The 17,729-nt window shown below is 36.6% G+C and overlaps 1 protein-coding gene across 2 annotated transcripts; it reads right to left on the bottom strand.

Annotated features, from left to right (window-relative positions):
- Positions 1–1,398: 1,398 nt before the first annotated feature.
- ATO (splicing factor-like protein) lies at positions 1,399–17,405 on the bottom strand. Of its 2 annotated transcripts, XM_090019455.1 has the most exons (12): positions 17,094–17,405; positions 14,012–14,125; positions 11,303–11,407; positions 8,463–8,605; positions 8,205–8,301; positions 7,599–7,763; positions 5,207–5,278; positions 4,187–4,342; positions 3,977–4,054; positions 3,638–3,766; positions 3,407–3,553; positions 1,399–1,997 (listed from the first exon to the last, which is right to left on the bottom strand). In XM_090019455.1, the coding sequence occupies exons 1-12, from the start codon at positions 17,265–17,267 to the stop codon at positions 1,851–1,853; spliced, it is 1,527 nt and encodes a 508-aa protein (XP_089875581.1). In that variant the 5' UTR covers positions 17,268–17,405; the 3' UTR covers positions 1,399–1,850. The 2 variants fall into 2 exon arrangements, with proteins under 2 accessions (XP_089875581.1, XP_089875580.1); XM_090019454.1 differs by lacking the exon at positions 11,303–11,407 and having other exon boundaries at positions 17,094–17,399.
- Between the last annotated feature and the right edge of the window lie 324 nt (positions 17,406–17,729).

The raw sequence follows: 17,729 nt of genomic DNA, 5'->3' as shown, positions 1-17,729 counted from the left end.
TCCCTCCAGCAGTTAGCGCACTGATTTTGCAGCAGTTAGCGCACTAGATACATCCCTCCAGCAGTTAGCGCACTGATGCCGGACAGGACGACGCCTGGGAAGCACAAGGTCAGAGTATTGCAACCCAATCATCAGACTTGAAAAGTAGCAGCAGTGAACAGTTTCAGCCTGAGTAGAACAACATGGGTTTATCTACCAATTTAGTTTGAGTTGGTTAGTGCGTAGGTCACATAGCTTAACTGGGGAGTTATAAACTTATAAATACACTGACTAAAAGATCAATACGGGAGGCTTTTTTGTCTCGTGTGTGTTAATCTCACATCCCCTAGTAGCCCAGTGAAAAAAAGAGGTAGATCATCTTTCAAAAATATAACTCGCTTGGGAACACCTTCTCGCTAGGTGCCAGACGCAACTCTTGTGACATATTTCGATCTATGGGTTAGAGGCACTTGAGTGGTTTCCATTTTCCAAGATGGTTGTGTGCTAAAGAATGAAGGAAAGTTGGAAAGCAGCTTGCAAAACCCATAGTAACAATATCGCCGAGAAATTCAATTTCTCGTGAAAAATTAACTTGCCGAATATTTACCATATTAAACACGATATATTCAAAATATCGCTTCAACTTAATATCTTGCAATTATATCACACGTTTTCCAAAAAAAATGCGATATAAACGCACCCATTTTTCTGGCTTTGCCTTCCTAGGAGACAATAAATAGTTAGCATTGCAACAAGAGACTCCCTATGTAACAGGGTGATTTTGCCTTCCTAGGAAGCAATCACTGTAACAGGGTGGTTGTGTGGCACAGAGGAGGTTCCAGATGAAACTCCCCTATAAAGAGGTTTCCTTCCCCTTTGAGACGCCTGTTGATTCTATGGGGTGACTTCCTCAGGCATGTCACTCCCAAGTTGGCATTGCTAAAGCTACCACCGCGAAAGCAAAGCCTATTTCTGCACTATGCAAACACCCCCCATACAGACGCTGAGGCCTACTTAGAGCATGTTTAGTTGAGTTTCATCAAATTTTTGACTCATGCAAATAAGAGAATGAATAGCATTGACTAAACAAACATGAGAAAATGAGCGATGAGAAATGGACTATCATTTCCCTTTAGAAATGAGAGTTGTGAGAATCTGAATCACAAGGAGCCTCATGTGATTCTGATTCATAAGACCGGTCGCATGTGGCCCACCAAACCAAACTATTAATAATGGCGCATCATTGTCAGGTGCCAAAACTATTGATTTATTCAAGCTGCCTGACGTGTGTGATCATACTGCACCACTTCACCAAAGAAGCCAAGGTAGCTGCAAAACTGCTAATTTTCACAAAAAACAGAAAGGAAAAGACAAGACCCTCCTCAAAAAACAGAAAGGAAAAGAAAGTGTAAATGTTAATTTTCGCATAATACCATTTGCTTAAGAAAGTCATAAAAAAGAATCTTAACAGAAGCCATTCGCAGAGGGATGCATAGTCCATGCAAGAGTTTTATGGTCTTGACACTACCTAGAGGTATTGGATACACCAGAAGTGGTGAAAGATAGATTCAAAATAGTTCCATGTTACAGCTTCACCCCACACCACGTGAGAGAGAGAGAGAGAGCAGACGTCGGATCTTCAGCCACAGTTGGCTCCACACAAAGTAAAGAGGAGAATGATTCGCTTCTCTACTGGAGCCAGAATACACAAGTTACTTTACAATCGCGAGGAATTTTGAACAAAAAGAGGGCAAATAACAGCTTCATATTTCACTACAATGCTGAATTCTAAGACCATGCACCACTTCAACCTTAGTCTGACAATTAAACATCAAGAAATACAGAATTCAAGTAGAAGCAACTTGCTGTGATTAGATTAGGCCTTGGCGTTGTAGATCTGTATATGTCTTCTTGTTGTAAATGTTTCCCTCCTTGTCTTCATACTCTTCTTCAAGATCTGGCCGCCACATGTTCAGACCCTGCCTCTCCTTTATCCTCTCCCACAAAACCTTTGCTTCCTGCATCAAGGAATTAAACCAGCTTTGATTTTTGCTGAAGCGTTCTAGCAATGGTAGCTGAAAATTCATATGCGCATGAGCATGAAAATGTATTGTTTGGGCAAATATAAACTCTTTTTTATTTGACAGTGGAGTAAGGAATAATTAACTTTGGAAGGTTAATGCTGGTCGCATCCCCGACTTGATTGCATACCCTACGGGTGGTGATTTGAGTTAAGTCGATCAATACATTATGTTTGATTCAACTTCCATAACAGGTCATTTGACAGATTATGCATTTTCATAAGAGCTAATTGTGTCAAGTGAAAAAAGCATCCAAGCTCAAAGAAGACTTTGCTGCTTTCAGATTGCAAGTGGGTGGCCTTGAGCCTTCCAATTAAGTGTTGACTCTAGGAAGTATGGGAATCTAAGCAACAGTCGTTACGGTTACCAAGAAACTCTTGGGTCATCATCTCAAAGTGACTCGATCAACTCAGTGTACCTCAGACCCTTTAATAGCTAATTGGAAATTGTCCTATAGCTCCAAAAAGATTCCTCATCAATCGAACACCTAATGAACTGCATTCTTTTAGCTAATGTAGTTGGTATTGGACAAGAAAAACTTATGTATTGTGTTCTTATGCTCATTAATGCTTTTCTAATTCATTCTTGTGCATCCAACCGCTTCTATTGATTGCAGACAAATTGTTCACCATTCTCAATAGCATCAACATGACGTTCTTGTTTAAATCATCAATATTTCCGTATGTCCATAACATATCTTTTTCTCGTGGAATTAGACAAGTTTTCCTAATTTATTCCTAAGTACAAAACAGGAAGCGTAGCAAAGAAAAATTTTCAAACTTGAAAAAAAAACAACAGGATTTATTCATGTCAAGAACCAAAATCTTTGCCACTTGTTGAAAGATATATAACGAATAAGAAAATCGATCATGTAGAAAACTTCCAACCAAATGTAATGGCCTAAGATCCAGAATGTCCACTTTCCAATCAAAGATAGAACAGGATCCATCTGCTACAATACTGAAATTTTCCCAGCACTACTGCATCATAACCCGCAAAACAAGGCCACAGCTTTGGTTTTAAACGTGCCACTGATCTGAGTTGCATCTCATATTGACTTGGATACACGATTATAGATAAATTCAGCAAGCAATTGACAAAAGGAAATCTACATGCCTGCTACACACTTGAACGGCTTGGCTTGAGTAGCTAAGTCACAAGAGTCACAGGAGTAGCATAGCAATATTAGACAAGTTGGTTTTGACTCTCAAAATTCTGGAATAATAGCTAGTTGGGTTCATGATGAGTCGGGCTTAACTAAATGATTTTTGAGATGGCACATTGTTTTCTAAAATCAGGCAATCGGAAGTGGTACCATGTCTATAAAAGGATAGAGAAAAACATACCTTAATAGATGTAACCTCATTGAAGTTCTTAGTGTTTGGGATACCTAGACAATTCATCCCATGCTGATGACGAGGCTCCTTGAAGTGCCGTTCAAAAGCCCTTCGTCCCCAGTAACTATGGTTCCCACATATCTCACACTTGAATTCCTGAAGAATAGATGGAAACTAATGAGCATGTGCACACATTCATGCAGAAGAAAATGAAGTCCACCAATGGCTACATCACTATACCTGACCAAGACCATGAAGCTTGTAAAGCCAGTAAGGAATAGGCTTGCCATCCCAACCCATAGGCAGTTTGAGAGGATTATAAATCTGTTGCTCCTCATCATCACTTTCACTCTCAGCTTGAACCTCCTCCTGAACAGAAAAGTCACATGAAAGCAACATATGAATTTGGTATATCAATAAAATCAATCAACCAAGTAATATAAAGTTTGATTTTCTTAAGAAGAAAGGATGCAAACAACTGTCAGAACGGAAAATAAGATTTTAGATGAGTAGCCTGCCAACCTAGTTGAATTACTTAATATATGCTAACTAGACAAGGTGTTCATTTAGGACACTCACCTCTTCTCTCTCTGCCTCCATCTCTTCATATGTCAGTGTCTGTTTCTTTTCAACATTTTCTTTTGTCCGCACAATTGTCTGAAACATTTTCAAAGATGGCCAATAAGGAAAAAATGCATAGAAGTGACTCATGAATCAGAGGATAAAATCACATAGAAATAGAAAAAAAATCTTTGCAAAAGAAGAGAATTCATATGGAGACAAATTAACCTCTTTTAGCAATTCACAAAGTTTTTGTATCTTAGCCTCCATCAGAGCGATCTCTTTTGAAGCAATATTTTGTGAAATGGCAGCTGGATTATTCTGCACTAAACCTTGGGAACCTTTGGCAAAATATTTTCGGTCAAGCTTCTCGAGTGGTGTAATCTGCATAACAGATAAATAAAACCAGAAAAGACAACAATTCAAAAAAATTTATAACTTTATGAAGCTGAAACTGAAATAAAATGCACACGGAAATTAATGTATGGCTAAATATTTTACCCAAACAAGCACTCGCTTAAATGCAACTTTATCAGATTCACAATCAGACAGACAAATAGGAAGGTTCATGCGTAATTGTACAAGTAGAACTCATTCTCATTATTGGGATATTCTTGTATGTGATATTCAAAAAGGTTTTATTTTGAGAAATATTATGAAATCATCACAAGTTTTATAAAAAAGAAAGATATCTTAAAAGTTTGAAGATGTCTCTCTTTTTCATCTCCAGAATAGAAATATCTCAACAAATTAGTCATAAAAATATATGTATACTAATGCAAGACTTTGAAATGTCAAAATAAGATACCAGGACATCGAGTATCATAAGTGTAGCATTCATGCTGGGGGAGAAAAGAACATCCCACGGTTCACTGAAAGAGGACAGTGATAATCAAGATACTAATGATGATTACATGTTTTCAAATTTCAACATGCTTCTAAATGCACCTAAATCTGTTTAAATTTTGGCAACTCCAGCAAAAAAGTAGGTTAAATCACACATCAAACTCTAGTAAATACCAAACATTTTTCCTGTCATAGTATACACAAGCAATAAGACTTTTCTGGTATATCACGATTTCCATGAGGTAACATTCTTAAATTTCCAGTTCTTTCTAGGTAAGAACAGAAAAATCAAATGCTGATTTGAGCATTCATGAGTAAAAGAGTAGCAAAATGTTCTTTCAAGAAATCACAGACCAAATGCCAGTTCACACAATCACCAGCCAAAAAGAGATCAATAATCACCTTTGTGAGGAAAAGCCTTTCTGCACGCTGCTGAACTGTACCTCCAGTCTTTAACCCTAGAGCCGCTAGTGCCTAGATATTTAAATAAAAAAAATCAATGAGAACAATGGTAATGAATAATCAAGAAATTGATAACAGAACTGGCCTCTCTATCATATGCCTTAGATGCAAATCTCATGCATAGATGAACATCTCACCTATATAGGGTGCATCTCGTACAGGAGCATAAATACTCACACCAAACTCCTGCTAAAGCAAAATCCTCATCACCTATATGCATGGTAGCAGGGATTCCCACTAAAACGACAATATAACCAGCCAAATCTAGAGGACTTGACAGAAACTAGGTTTAATTTGATACAACACGTAAAACTGTAATAGGCAATTCCAGCAAGAATTCTTCACACCCTTAGGTTCAGCAAAGATAAAAAAGAGATTTGCACGCAGTCACACATGCATGCACCTACACACAGACTTTTTTATAACATCCAAGCATAATATCCAAATGATACTAAAGTAGATCTGGAAAATATCTTTTTATGAACATCCAAGCTTAGTATGGAAATGATATTGAAGTAGTTCATGAAGATATAATTCATTAGCAGAGAAGAAGTTTAAAACAGCAGAAAGAGAAATAGTGAAACAGAAAAATCACTGCATTGTGATTGTATCCAAGCTGTTGGAAGGGGAGCTATGAAAAGAGGACTATGGAATTGAAGGGCTGAAATTTTGGGGGGATCATGCCCCTTGCTCTCCTTGTCATGGAATACCTACTAAATAATGAAGGATATGAAAATTATGAGTTGACACCTATAAGAGGGAATCAGGAAATGTGGAGTTACATCCTATCTAGGTGGGAATTGAAAAAAAAAAAGAAATCAAAGATGTTAGTTCCTTACTTACCTAAAGGAAATCAGGATGATATTTGCATCAATATCACCATTATGTTTGACACCAAACATCCCATAAAATCTACAAGGCTGACACAACTTGTGGGTTCTTTATTATAAGCTACAGTAACAAATCCCATTTTGAGGAAATTCTCAGATCAGAGGGAATTTCTTGAAGTATACTAAAATTAATTTTCTTTGGAATTATCAGTTTGAACAGACAAAATTACGAGAGCATCAAAATCTCAACAAATATCTGTTTCTATAAGACAATAAGCACGTTGAGATTAAAAAAAATGTTTTATTGGTCAAAGCAAGCTAAGAAAGCATGAGTCACGATATACAAATTTTCACTTTTAAAATTATACAAATTCATAAGCCCTCAGTTAAATCAGCAAAATATTATAAAAATATTTGTTAGGAAAATTGAAGTTCACAATATATGACCTCAACCAAACAAAGCAGACAGGCTTTTTGGAAATAAGAACTTTGTGGAATGCAAAATTTGGTGAACATTGCCCCCAATAGAAACACAGAAATGTATTCTTGATGTAAATAGTTCAGTTTATCAGAAGCCATTCAGCATTTTATATTCACTCATTAATTGGTGTCTTATCATTATCATGCCTTCAACTTTGTAACGTTTTCTTTCAACCACAATTTGTTGGGGCCACTGGCCTTTGAAAAGGTTTAAGAAAATAATAACCTGGATGCACTGAAACTAGAAAACTCTTTTTTTTAAGGGTCAAGCAAATGCTCAATATAGTTACTAGTATCATCTACCACTCTGAAGTGACTACATGATTCAACTACACAAAGATAATGATTGTAAGCCAGAAGATAGCCTATCTAACTTCTGCTAGGGGCATTTTAATCCCTCGGATCTAAAGATACAAAGGAGATCAGCGGATGAGAGATCCGCTGATCTCTCATCTGGCCTTCTCCCATCAGACGAGAGATCAGCATATCTCTTTTCCACCCCCTTTACACCAGGGACTTAAAAATCCCTGATATAAAGTCTAGTGTTTGAATGCTCTCAGATCTTTGCATGGGCCCACACAACATCTGCATGACCCACGCCAACTCAGATCCTCTGATGTGAGGTCTGAGGCATTCAAATCTATCTCAGTTGGCACTTCAAAGCAATTTGAGGCGACAGTGACCACAAAGTGTGATACTTAGTCTACAATTGCTAGGAACTTTGATTTGACAAAATAATGAAACTCATATGCAGCATGTGATAGCAAGATAGATCAGGGTATGAAAGAAGACTGACAGCAAGCATCCAATATTATGTAGTCCCACTGGGACCAAATACAATCATTAGTATTCACAAGCAAAAGTGACTAAAATATCAAGGAGAGGGGCATTCAACTAAAATGGCGTTGCATAAGTACACATGCATAATGCATAGCAGAAGATAACTTTGAATAGAAAGACAGCATGGAGGATATCCCAAGATTTTGTTAGATTAATGAAAGGAACAGGTAAAAAACACCCACCTCTTTCAGCTTTTCAGGGCCTACATTAACCAGCTCTTCTGCAGTGTCATAATAGTCAAGATCAATTATAGGCTCAGTTATAAAAAGCTGTCCATTTTCTAGGCCCTTATTTTCCCATCCTTGCACTTTACCATCTTCCAAGCGCTCTTCAAATTCAGTCTCAACCTATCAAACACCAATAAAACTAATATATGACAGTCCAGAATGCAGCAGACAAGCAAAATAGAACATAAGTGGCATCTTATCAACAAAATTATAGGTCTCATACCATATTCTCCCCATTAATTAATAATATAATTATTCAGCTCCTGATTCATAATCAAGAGATATCTCCAAATGAACTACAGTGAGAATATCTTAAACACAAATAACTCAATCAATGATACAATAACAGGTAACTGGTTGACTCAGTTTTATTATTATCAAAATGTGGCTGCAGATGCAAAGACAAAATTCACAGAAGCCTGGCAATGACAAAATTCATGCCTTCCTAAAAGGCAAATAGAATCCTAATTTCACTCAAAATATGTACAAAAGCTTTGAAAAAGAAGCTAAATATTTCTGGTGCATAGTAACTGAGATTTATTTGACATGCTGTGTGCATACCTTTGAAAAAATTCTGTTGAGATCCTGTAAAGGCTCAGTCCGCTGAAAGAAAGAGATTAGGTACTCTAGCAGGTGTGTCAAATAGTCTTTATATTGCCTGCAGAAATAAATAACATGGCACTTTGAAAAACTATTCACTAACATAAAAGTTAATCAGCTAAAAGTTTATTTTCATGCATTCAGAAAGCCTAAACTAGTCAAACTTCAAATACACAATTTACATCTCAAATTGCCAAAAGAAATGTCCAAATGATTCACCTTGTGAACTTCAAATTCCTTGGAATATCATGTGTTTGTGGAAAGATATCCAAATAAGCAGAATACTCCACAACCTTTGCAAACTTAGAATTGACAAACTCATTATACAACTCGTGCAAGTCCAGATAACGACCAAAAGCTTCCTGATAAGTCCAAAAAGTGTGTCCATATAAGTCAAGCACCACAACAATACAAAACAACCATGAAACAGCTTCTAAGAAAACATGCATCAACTGCACCAGTCTGAGATCTACTAGTACAATAAACATTGATAAATGAGCTAAGCACACCAATGTCAATCTTTCCAGAATATCTCAAATTCCTCAATTTAACTGCTATTAACAGCAGATTGACAAAGAATCTTCTGAAGAAACAGAAAAGCTCAATAAGAAATGCCTTTAATCATTGAATCTGCATCAAAGATCATTGTTCTAGAATTGCTGACAGAGATGTTTTGGAAAAAGATTGCAATCTCAAAGTTGGTAACCAAAGCAAGATCTACTTCAGTTGCTCTTCCAAGCCCCTTCTGGATGTCAGCAAGCAAGACAGCTCCTTTCTATTTTAAAGGGTCACTATATACTCTTTTGAACTACATTGTCTAAGACATGACACAAGCACAAAAAACAGTATCAAACCAGTCAATGCCTATTGATCTTAATGGTCTCTAGACCCTCATGTGGCTTTCTTTACTGCCATATAAATTGGGATCTTTGACAGTGACTAGTGGCTCATATAAATGAACATCAACATAGGCTAGTTCAGTACTCTCTACAGCATCATGAATAGTAGACAATGATAATAGTATATCAAGAAAAAGAAGATTCCCAAAGACTGTCCAACCCAGGGTTACCGGAAACGCTATAGGACTCGGGGAAGCACGCTTCCCCCACACGTTTCGGAAGCGTGAAATATGTCGCTTCCGAAACGTGTGGGGAAGCGACCCTTTTAAATAGGAAGCACACTTCCCCATGGGGAAGTGTGCTTCCCAATTCGTTTCCTACTAGCTTCTCACTTGCTTCCCAATATCAAGAAGTGAGTTTTCCTTTTAAGGAGGGGGTTTGGAGCCTTTAACATTTTTTTTTTGCCCAATATCGGAAAAATTCTATTCTTATTCGCTTCTAGTTTGCTTCCCTTCTCGCTTCTGAGACAATTCTTGGTTCGCTTCTAAGTCGTCCCGTGCTTCCCACTCCATCAACTTTTAGAAGTGCCTCGCTTTCCGCTCCCGCTTCCTCAACTAGCAACTTTGGTTCAACCAAAGGAAGGTCCAAACTGTTCAAACCACTTTTAAAAATCATATTTAAAAGAAACTTTCGCAAATCTGACCATACGGATGTGATCTTCATGACCAAAAAACTAAGAATTGACTCTTATTGCAAATTTGATGCATAGATTGGATTTTATCATCTAGAAAACTACAAAAATTTCAAACCATTGACTTTTAACACATTATAAAATCCTATCTATACGTCGAAATAATTCTTACAAGAGCCAGTTTTTAGGTTTTTGACCATGGAAATTGCATCTATGCAGTCAGATTTGTAATATAACACCTTTAAAATTGATTTTAAGAAAGTGGTTTGGACTATCTGTGTGGGTGTGAGTGTGTAGTGATAATATTTGCACATGATACCATGACAGTCGAATCTAGCCAGAAATCATGGATACAACCTGTATCGCCTCAATCCAACCACGTAGATGTGTTCAGCATGGTCAGTTTCCTAGTCATTGCTGTAATGAAGTATGCGGAAAAATAAAGAATGCTAAAAGCATTCACAATGACCAACAATGGTCCAATACACAAGAGAGATAATAGCCAAGTCCATTATGGGACAACATAAACAAGCCTTGAGAAAGGCACAAACTAAAAATAAATACACTTTATTGAAGGAGAGAGCTCTCAAGCATGAAGAATACAAAGGGGTTCACCCCTATTTATACACCCCAAAAGGGGTCTCAAAAGGAGAGCCAAAAGGGAGCTCCCATAGAGTCGTTGGGGGGCCCAACAACTCTATGTGGGGCCCCTTTTGGGTTGGATTTTGAGACAAGAAATAAAAATGAAAAAAAGAAAAGAAAAGAAAAAGAAATAGTTGTTTGCTAAAACAACTATGTGAAAAGACGATAATACCCCTATTGGATATTTTATATATATATATATATATAGTTACATATATTTTAACAATTGCACCTCAAATCATGTTTCTTCAATGTAAAAACCTGGCCTTTTGAGCCATTGATTTTTCAAGCCACTAGAAAACCTACTTACACATCATAATCGCGTGATTGCATGATGCAACACACATTTCCTACTAAATAATGTCGATACCTTTGTAGAGTATGATATGCCAAAACATAAAAAAAAATTTACATGTTCTACTCATTATGATGTCATGGTGACATGAGCATATATATAAAAACTTTGCTACAATCGTTTGTATGTAAAAACAACTTAGCAAACTTCATTTTTTTTTCTAATGATCCCATGGATGTGATCTACATACTGTTTTTAGTGGGAACTGAATCGCCGGAATCTGACCTCTATACAGGTGTCTCTGGTGATGTAAAAATGGATGGTTTGTAAATGCACTAATTTTTCCCAATCAAAAAACATGATCCAAGGGTTGTTTCCCACTAAATCGAGCATGCTGAACACATCTGCGAGGTTCAATTGAGTCAAAAGAACTTGCAATGTGAAATTCCAACTAGATTATATTAACAATCGACTGTATTAAATATAAACCCATATATATATATATATATATATATATATATATATATATATATATATATATATATATATATATATATATATATATATATATATCAGAGAGATAGAGAGAGACCTCGCCGCTAAATTCAATAACTGGTTCTTCTTTGAGTAGCTCTTCAAGATCTCCAGCTGCATCAAGAACGTGCGCAATGGGATGTCGTCTATGGTACTCACGAATCTGAAAAGATAGACAATTAGTTAAAAAAAAAGGTTCCCATAAAGGACACATGACTTTTGCAATGCAATATAGGGAGCACCAAGTGCAGCAAAAGCAGCACCAACCAAGAGAGAGAGAGAGGCAACATTAGTGAAATGGTAAGGCCCTGAAAATAGGCCATAACCTGAGTCCAACTAAGAATCATTCAACATGTAATCAGTAGCAGTCTTCATTTATAAATACAATGCTGTAAAAAAATTTATCTACAGTTGCCTTGTTCCAGAACTGATGAGAGAGAGAGAGGTAGGGCTGCACAACGAGCCGAGCAAGCTCGGCTTGGGCTCGACTCGTCTAAACCCGACTCGGGCTCGTCCGAGTAAATAAACGAACCGAGCTTGATCAGGAGTTAGAGCTTGATTAGCACGATTAAGCTTGATTAATAGTGTCATATGGTGACCACTTTTAGGATATGTATAATTTTTGTTAGATAATAATCACTTTGTGTGCATTTGGGAGGTCCTGGGTTCAAATCTCGTCTGCTAAGCGACTGAATTCTTTTTTTTATGTAATTTAATGCAGCTCGAGCTGAGCCGAGCCAAAATCGAGCTTGAACTCAGGCCAAGTTCGTACACAGTTTTTCAAGCTCAGCTTGAGTCGAACCGAGCTTTTTGAGCCTGAGCTTGGCTCGAGCCTGGCTCGTGTGCACCCCTAGAGAGAGGTGGTGGGGCGGGGGTTACGAAGTACCCCTTTCGGCTTTTTCTCTTTTATAGTTAAAAAGAAAAAAAGAAAAAAAAATATCTCAATACCCCCTCCCTTTCTTTTCTATTTTCCTTTAAAAAATTTTATTTTCCCCCTTATATTCAAAATACCAGATTCTCCCATTTCATTAAAAATATTACTTTTATAAATAATATATATACATATATAGTCATGTCTCCATACCCACATTTTTTAAAATTTCTGTGTTGTACCCTCTGTATCCATACTTGTACATGTACCCATGTGACAGATTGGAATATTGTAATTTCATCAATATATTTTCAAAAAATTCTGTTTATCATTTTTTATACTAAACATATGATTTTTCTTATTCATTATCTTTTTTATTTTTAGAAACCTATGTATATTTTCTTTAAATATTCAAAAATTTACCAAAATTCATTTGTTTACACATGTGCCAATGCTTTTCAGGAGAGTTCATAATGAAATCAAAGAAATTGATCTCTTATTGAAAGATTGATGTCTTACTCCAATGAATCGAAGGAACATGAGAACACTAGCCCAACAAGTATTGGGTTTGATTCAGTTCTAATTTGGATATAAAATAGAACCGACCATTGATTTTATCACTGATAAGGTGATCAAATATCTCGAGAGGCCACAATGACCACAAGTGAGCATATTAATATTAATGCAATGACGAGGAATGATTTGTGTTATACTACTAAGGCTTGCTCTGCTATTCTGCCTAAGCCTAATGAGGAAGAGTTATGAGACGTAAAACATAAATATGTTGATTTTGACAAGGGCACTATATGTAACTATCAATGATAAACAGTAAGACTATTCCATTTTGATGAAATCGAAGTAGATTCCAGATGAGGCAAAAAAAGGGCTTATAGATAGCTTAGGAGAGTCCTTTGAGAATTATCCAACTTGAGTAATGAGGATGGGCATACTATGTGTAGGTGTAACTATTATTGATAAATAACAAGGCCATTCTATTTTGAAAAAAGAACTATACCCAAGTTTTATAGCTTTGCTTCCGCTATCCAGATCATGATTTTCCTACCCTAGAGGCAGTAAATAAAAGGTAGCAGCTTTCTCCTTTGAAGCTGATTGTGGGCGAGGAGGATTGGAACCCAACTCTCTATTGTTAAAATAGGGGGAAAAAACAAAAAAAAAAGGAAGTAGAACCAGATCAAGATGATAGGAACCAACTGTTCCTTTTGGGCATTGGACGATACATTAAATTGCAATACATCTATAGCTCATGGGAGGGTTTATTGCTGAAAAATCAAAAATGAAACCGGAAAGAAATTTGATAATTCCTATCTGATCATCATATAAAATCTATTAGTTGATTCATTCCAATCTGTTTGTTTAATCTTGTAGAAAATTATTCTTTTCATTTTTTAAGCACTTAGAAGTTAGAATTACAAACACAAATATAGTTAATATTTAAAAACATTGCGACATTATCACAACCTAATGGTATCAAGATAATATCATGTGATTTATTTATTTGGATTAATGACTATTAACTTAAATATGCTTCTACTATTGCTTTTAATGTCTTGAAAATTTTTCTATTTTTCTTTATACTATTTGTGAAAAATATATTATCAAAAACCTACTCTTTCATATCTTTTATAATATTTTTATATTTTAAAAATGTCAACATTTTCTCAAGATTTATAACAAATCATATAATATCTTGAGAAATTGTCTTGCTGAAATAATGTTGTGACTGATACAGGTGACCATGACCATGGTTCAGATATTGAATGACCACTACATACGTCTGATATAAGATGAAGAGTGTTCCCACTAGTACCAACTTCCAAAACAATATCGACCAATTAAACCACCCAAAAGAACTGCTTAAAAAGGTAAAACACCTACCTCCTTCAATCTGTCATAAAAAGCACTGAATACATTCTGCCCACTTGAGGTCTGACCCCCAAGTGCAGCAATCTCGTCCTTCCTTGCATTATCTTTATCTTCATATATATCAATCTGCCAGATAAAGGAAATGCTAAATGATGACTACAATTCGAATGTAAAACATTAAGAACAGGAACACCCAAAAAATAACATGTTTAGGAATAAAAATAAAATCAATGTGATTTCTTAATTATGAATCAGAATAGAAACAAACCAAAAAGATAAGATGTTAAAGCTCAAATTATTGCAGCAGATGGTAATCATTGCTCACAATAAACTTTTTGGTTCTTGTTGTTTCAATAACTGACAAGTTCAATAGAATAAGATAGTATTCTCTTCCTTTTTTTGAGAGAGAAACAGTATTCAATTTTTATGTAAAGAAAGAAATAAAGAAAACATGATAATGGCATTTTTAATCTCTCTAACAAACTACATGGAAATAAACAAATGGTTCATAACTTAATAGAGATTATCCAAGAAGCATTAATAAGAAGAACCAAAGCAAAATATGTCAAAGCTACCATTTCTACAAGTGTACATGAGGGATCTTTCTTAACCAAACATATGGAGAAAAATTATTCTAAAGTTGTATGTAAAAATCTTCATATTGCCATGTATTTCTGTGGCATATTGGCACAATATCTGCTCAAAACCAACCGCACTACAAGGAAGGACGATGTATTTCTGTGGCAAAAAAAAAAAAGATGTCCATGTGTATTTGTCATTCTTTCAGTTGAAATGATGTGAAGATGTTTAAATCTAATGTTAATTTTAAAATTATGACAGGACACACTAGATCTGATATCGTGTTGGTATGCAGTATGTAGGTGGTATGAGAAACTTCTATTATTTCAAAAGGACCATTTAATAGCTATACATTTTGTTGATTTCATGGAATAAAAGCCATGGAGATGTAGCATGGGTTCATTGAGTGCTTTGTTGAAGTTTTGGAACCATACTACAAATACATTTCAGTTCTCTAAATTTGAGATGATTATCAGTCTTGAGGACGTGGCTTGGATCACTGGGTTGAAATGTCATGGCTTGGCTGTTTCTAGAACAGCCGTGTATGATTGCATTGAAAAGTGCAAGTAGTTATTTCATATGACGGAAGATGAAATAAAAGAGAATTTGGTAGATGGATGCATGATCAAGTTGTCTAGGTTGAGATAAAAATATGGGGATGGCAGGAAAACTCCTTTTACACAGTACCCTTCAGATGATGCAGATGTAAAGTCGCGTGAGTTTTTGTTTTGTTTTTTGCCATTGTCTACTCAGTGATTGCTCTGGATGAAGGATTCATACATTGTATTTGCAGTTTTTGGAAGATCTCGATCATGTAGATGATTTTGCATGGGGTTCAATTGGGCTAGCTCACTTGTATAATCAGTTTTGGAGAGTATCGTCATTGAAGATGAAGTTATTGGGTGGATTGGTGCCATTGACAGCGGTAAAAATCTTTTGTTAAGTACCAGTTCATGTGTGTCTATGTAATGGATTAGTTTGACCTTTAACCTCTGTTGTTGTTATGCACTCTGTAACAGTCGATTCACGTGCATAGCTGCAATTCTATTTTCTTGATATTAACTCATTGATGTCCTATGTGTGTGTGTGTGTGTGTGTGTGTTCACATGAATGCACATAAATAGTACTAATGACTTTTGGTTGTAGGTTTGGATATGTGATCATTTGGATGTTATGAAGCCTGCTAGAGAGAAAACAAAATATAAATTCTCCAAAATAGCAATGTGAGCAATGTGGAGGAAGATAAACTTGGATAGCCAGGTGAACATAGAGACCGCTTTAGCAGTAGCAGCACTGCAAACTCTTGAAGAAGATCATGTTTTGACTTTATAAGTTATTTATCCATTAAAGAGATTAGTTCATGTTTATTTGATAACATCTACAACATATAAAATTGAACCCATGGTTTCAAAAGTATTTATGAATATTTGTTCAAACTGCCAAGCACTCATGAACTTCATTTACTAAAACTACCTCTGGCTACTCATGCTAGAGAAGTCTCAACCAATGTCAATCAACTTATCAAGAGTGTTGGTCAACTTCAAATATCGAGCTTAAATCCAATGTGCTAAATTTATATTTACCAACAACATTTCATGTGAAACCAAGGGCATGCTCCAAATAGAACATTTGGGTCTTTCAACTTTTAAAGACAAAATGAAATCAAATACGTATGATACACTTTCATTTAATGCTTTAGAGGGTTGGAAAGGTAGACTTCTAAACGGCTCGCCATATTACTTTCCAGTTTACTGGGTTATGTGCTTTTAAGTTGTCGAGGGCCATCATTTCTTCAACAGAGTCTATCATACGGACCGTCCTTTGGCCTGGCTCAAAACATAACAGAAATCCATGTCCTAGGATGGGATAAACTTTGCCCCAAGAGAAAAAATGGGTTTGGGATTAGGAAAACTGATGATACAAATTTGGCACTATTTTCCGAACCAAGATGGCTTATAGTTTAGTAATAGTCCACGGGCCAAACTTTAATATTCCAAGTATCTTAACGTCAAGTTCATTTGATTTAGGTAATGGGTATAGATCTGTATCTGGCTCCTAGGGATGAAAAAGTACAACAGAAGGTATTCCATTACTTGAAGCAAAGTTAAATGGGTGGCTTGGGAAAGCAAACCTAATAGAGTTTTTGGTTTGATCCTTGGGTAATATTTGTAATATTTGTGAGAGTCTCAAAAGTACAAGATTTCCCTTTTTTCGAGCGTTTTCCACCTTAAAATCCATTATTCAGTTGTGGCACATCACTGCCTGCAATAATTCTCAAAGTATCCAATGATTTGAGTTCCCTAAACCAGCAATACAATGGAAAGGAAAAGAAAACAGTACTTTTTCGACTGCTATTTCTACCCGAGAACACCGAAACAAACAGAATTTATAATTGAGCGAAGATCCGCAAGCACTTCCACCAGGATAGGGAAAGAAGGTGGAATGAATACGAAAGGAAACTCGATCGAATGGATGTTTTTCGAAGGATTCGGAGAGAAAACGGGAAACATTTTACCAGTTTCTCGGTGGTGGAGACGACAGAGTCGATCATGTGGCGGCCTCGATGGTTCTGGAAGAGCCTGTCCCTGCCCGTGGCGGGCTCCTTCTGGAGATCCTTCACCACGAGCCGCTCGAGCCGCTCCACCTCCTCGTGAGCCGACCGAGTCACCTCCAACAGAGTGGACGACATCCTCCTCTCTCTCAGCTCGGCTCGGCGCTTTGGCTCGAGGGAGCGGAGCTGATGGGTCTTAGGGTTTTGCCTTCTCTTCTCTTGGAAAGGGTTTCTCAGATGAAGCGGGGAAACCACTCCAACATGCGCGCGGCACGAAGACCTGGAGGTTCCTTTTCTAGGTCAAATAAAATAGCCATACTTGCTAGAGAAACATTACTATAACAGTGGATCTTGGGTCCAAAAACTAGTGGGAGCTATCCAAAAGTGCTTTTTTTTTAATTTATAAGTTATAACCGGAAGAAACCACACCCGACACGAAGACCACTGGCTCAGACTGCCATACCTATGGTCAGATTCGGTAGGCCAAACCAGATCCGAATGCTTAGAGGACATGGATTCGGTTGAAACCTTTTTGTTTTCGTATTCGTGTGTGACTTAAAGTCTTACAAGATCCAACCCAATCATGTGGATATGTTGGAT

This window comes from Nuphar pumila, chromosome 10 (genome assembly GCF_984573655.1).
Source record: "Nuphar pumila chromosome 10, dmNupPumi1.hap1.1, whole genome shotgun sequence".
Lineage (NCBI taxonomy): Eukaryota > Viridiplantae > Streptophyta > Magnoliopsida > Nymphaeales > Nymphaeaceae > Nuphar > Nuphar pumila.
This window is presented reverse-complemented; position numbering and strand designations above follow the sequence as displayed.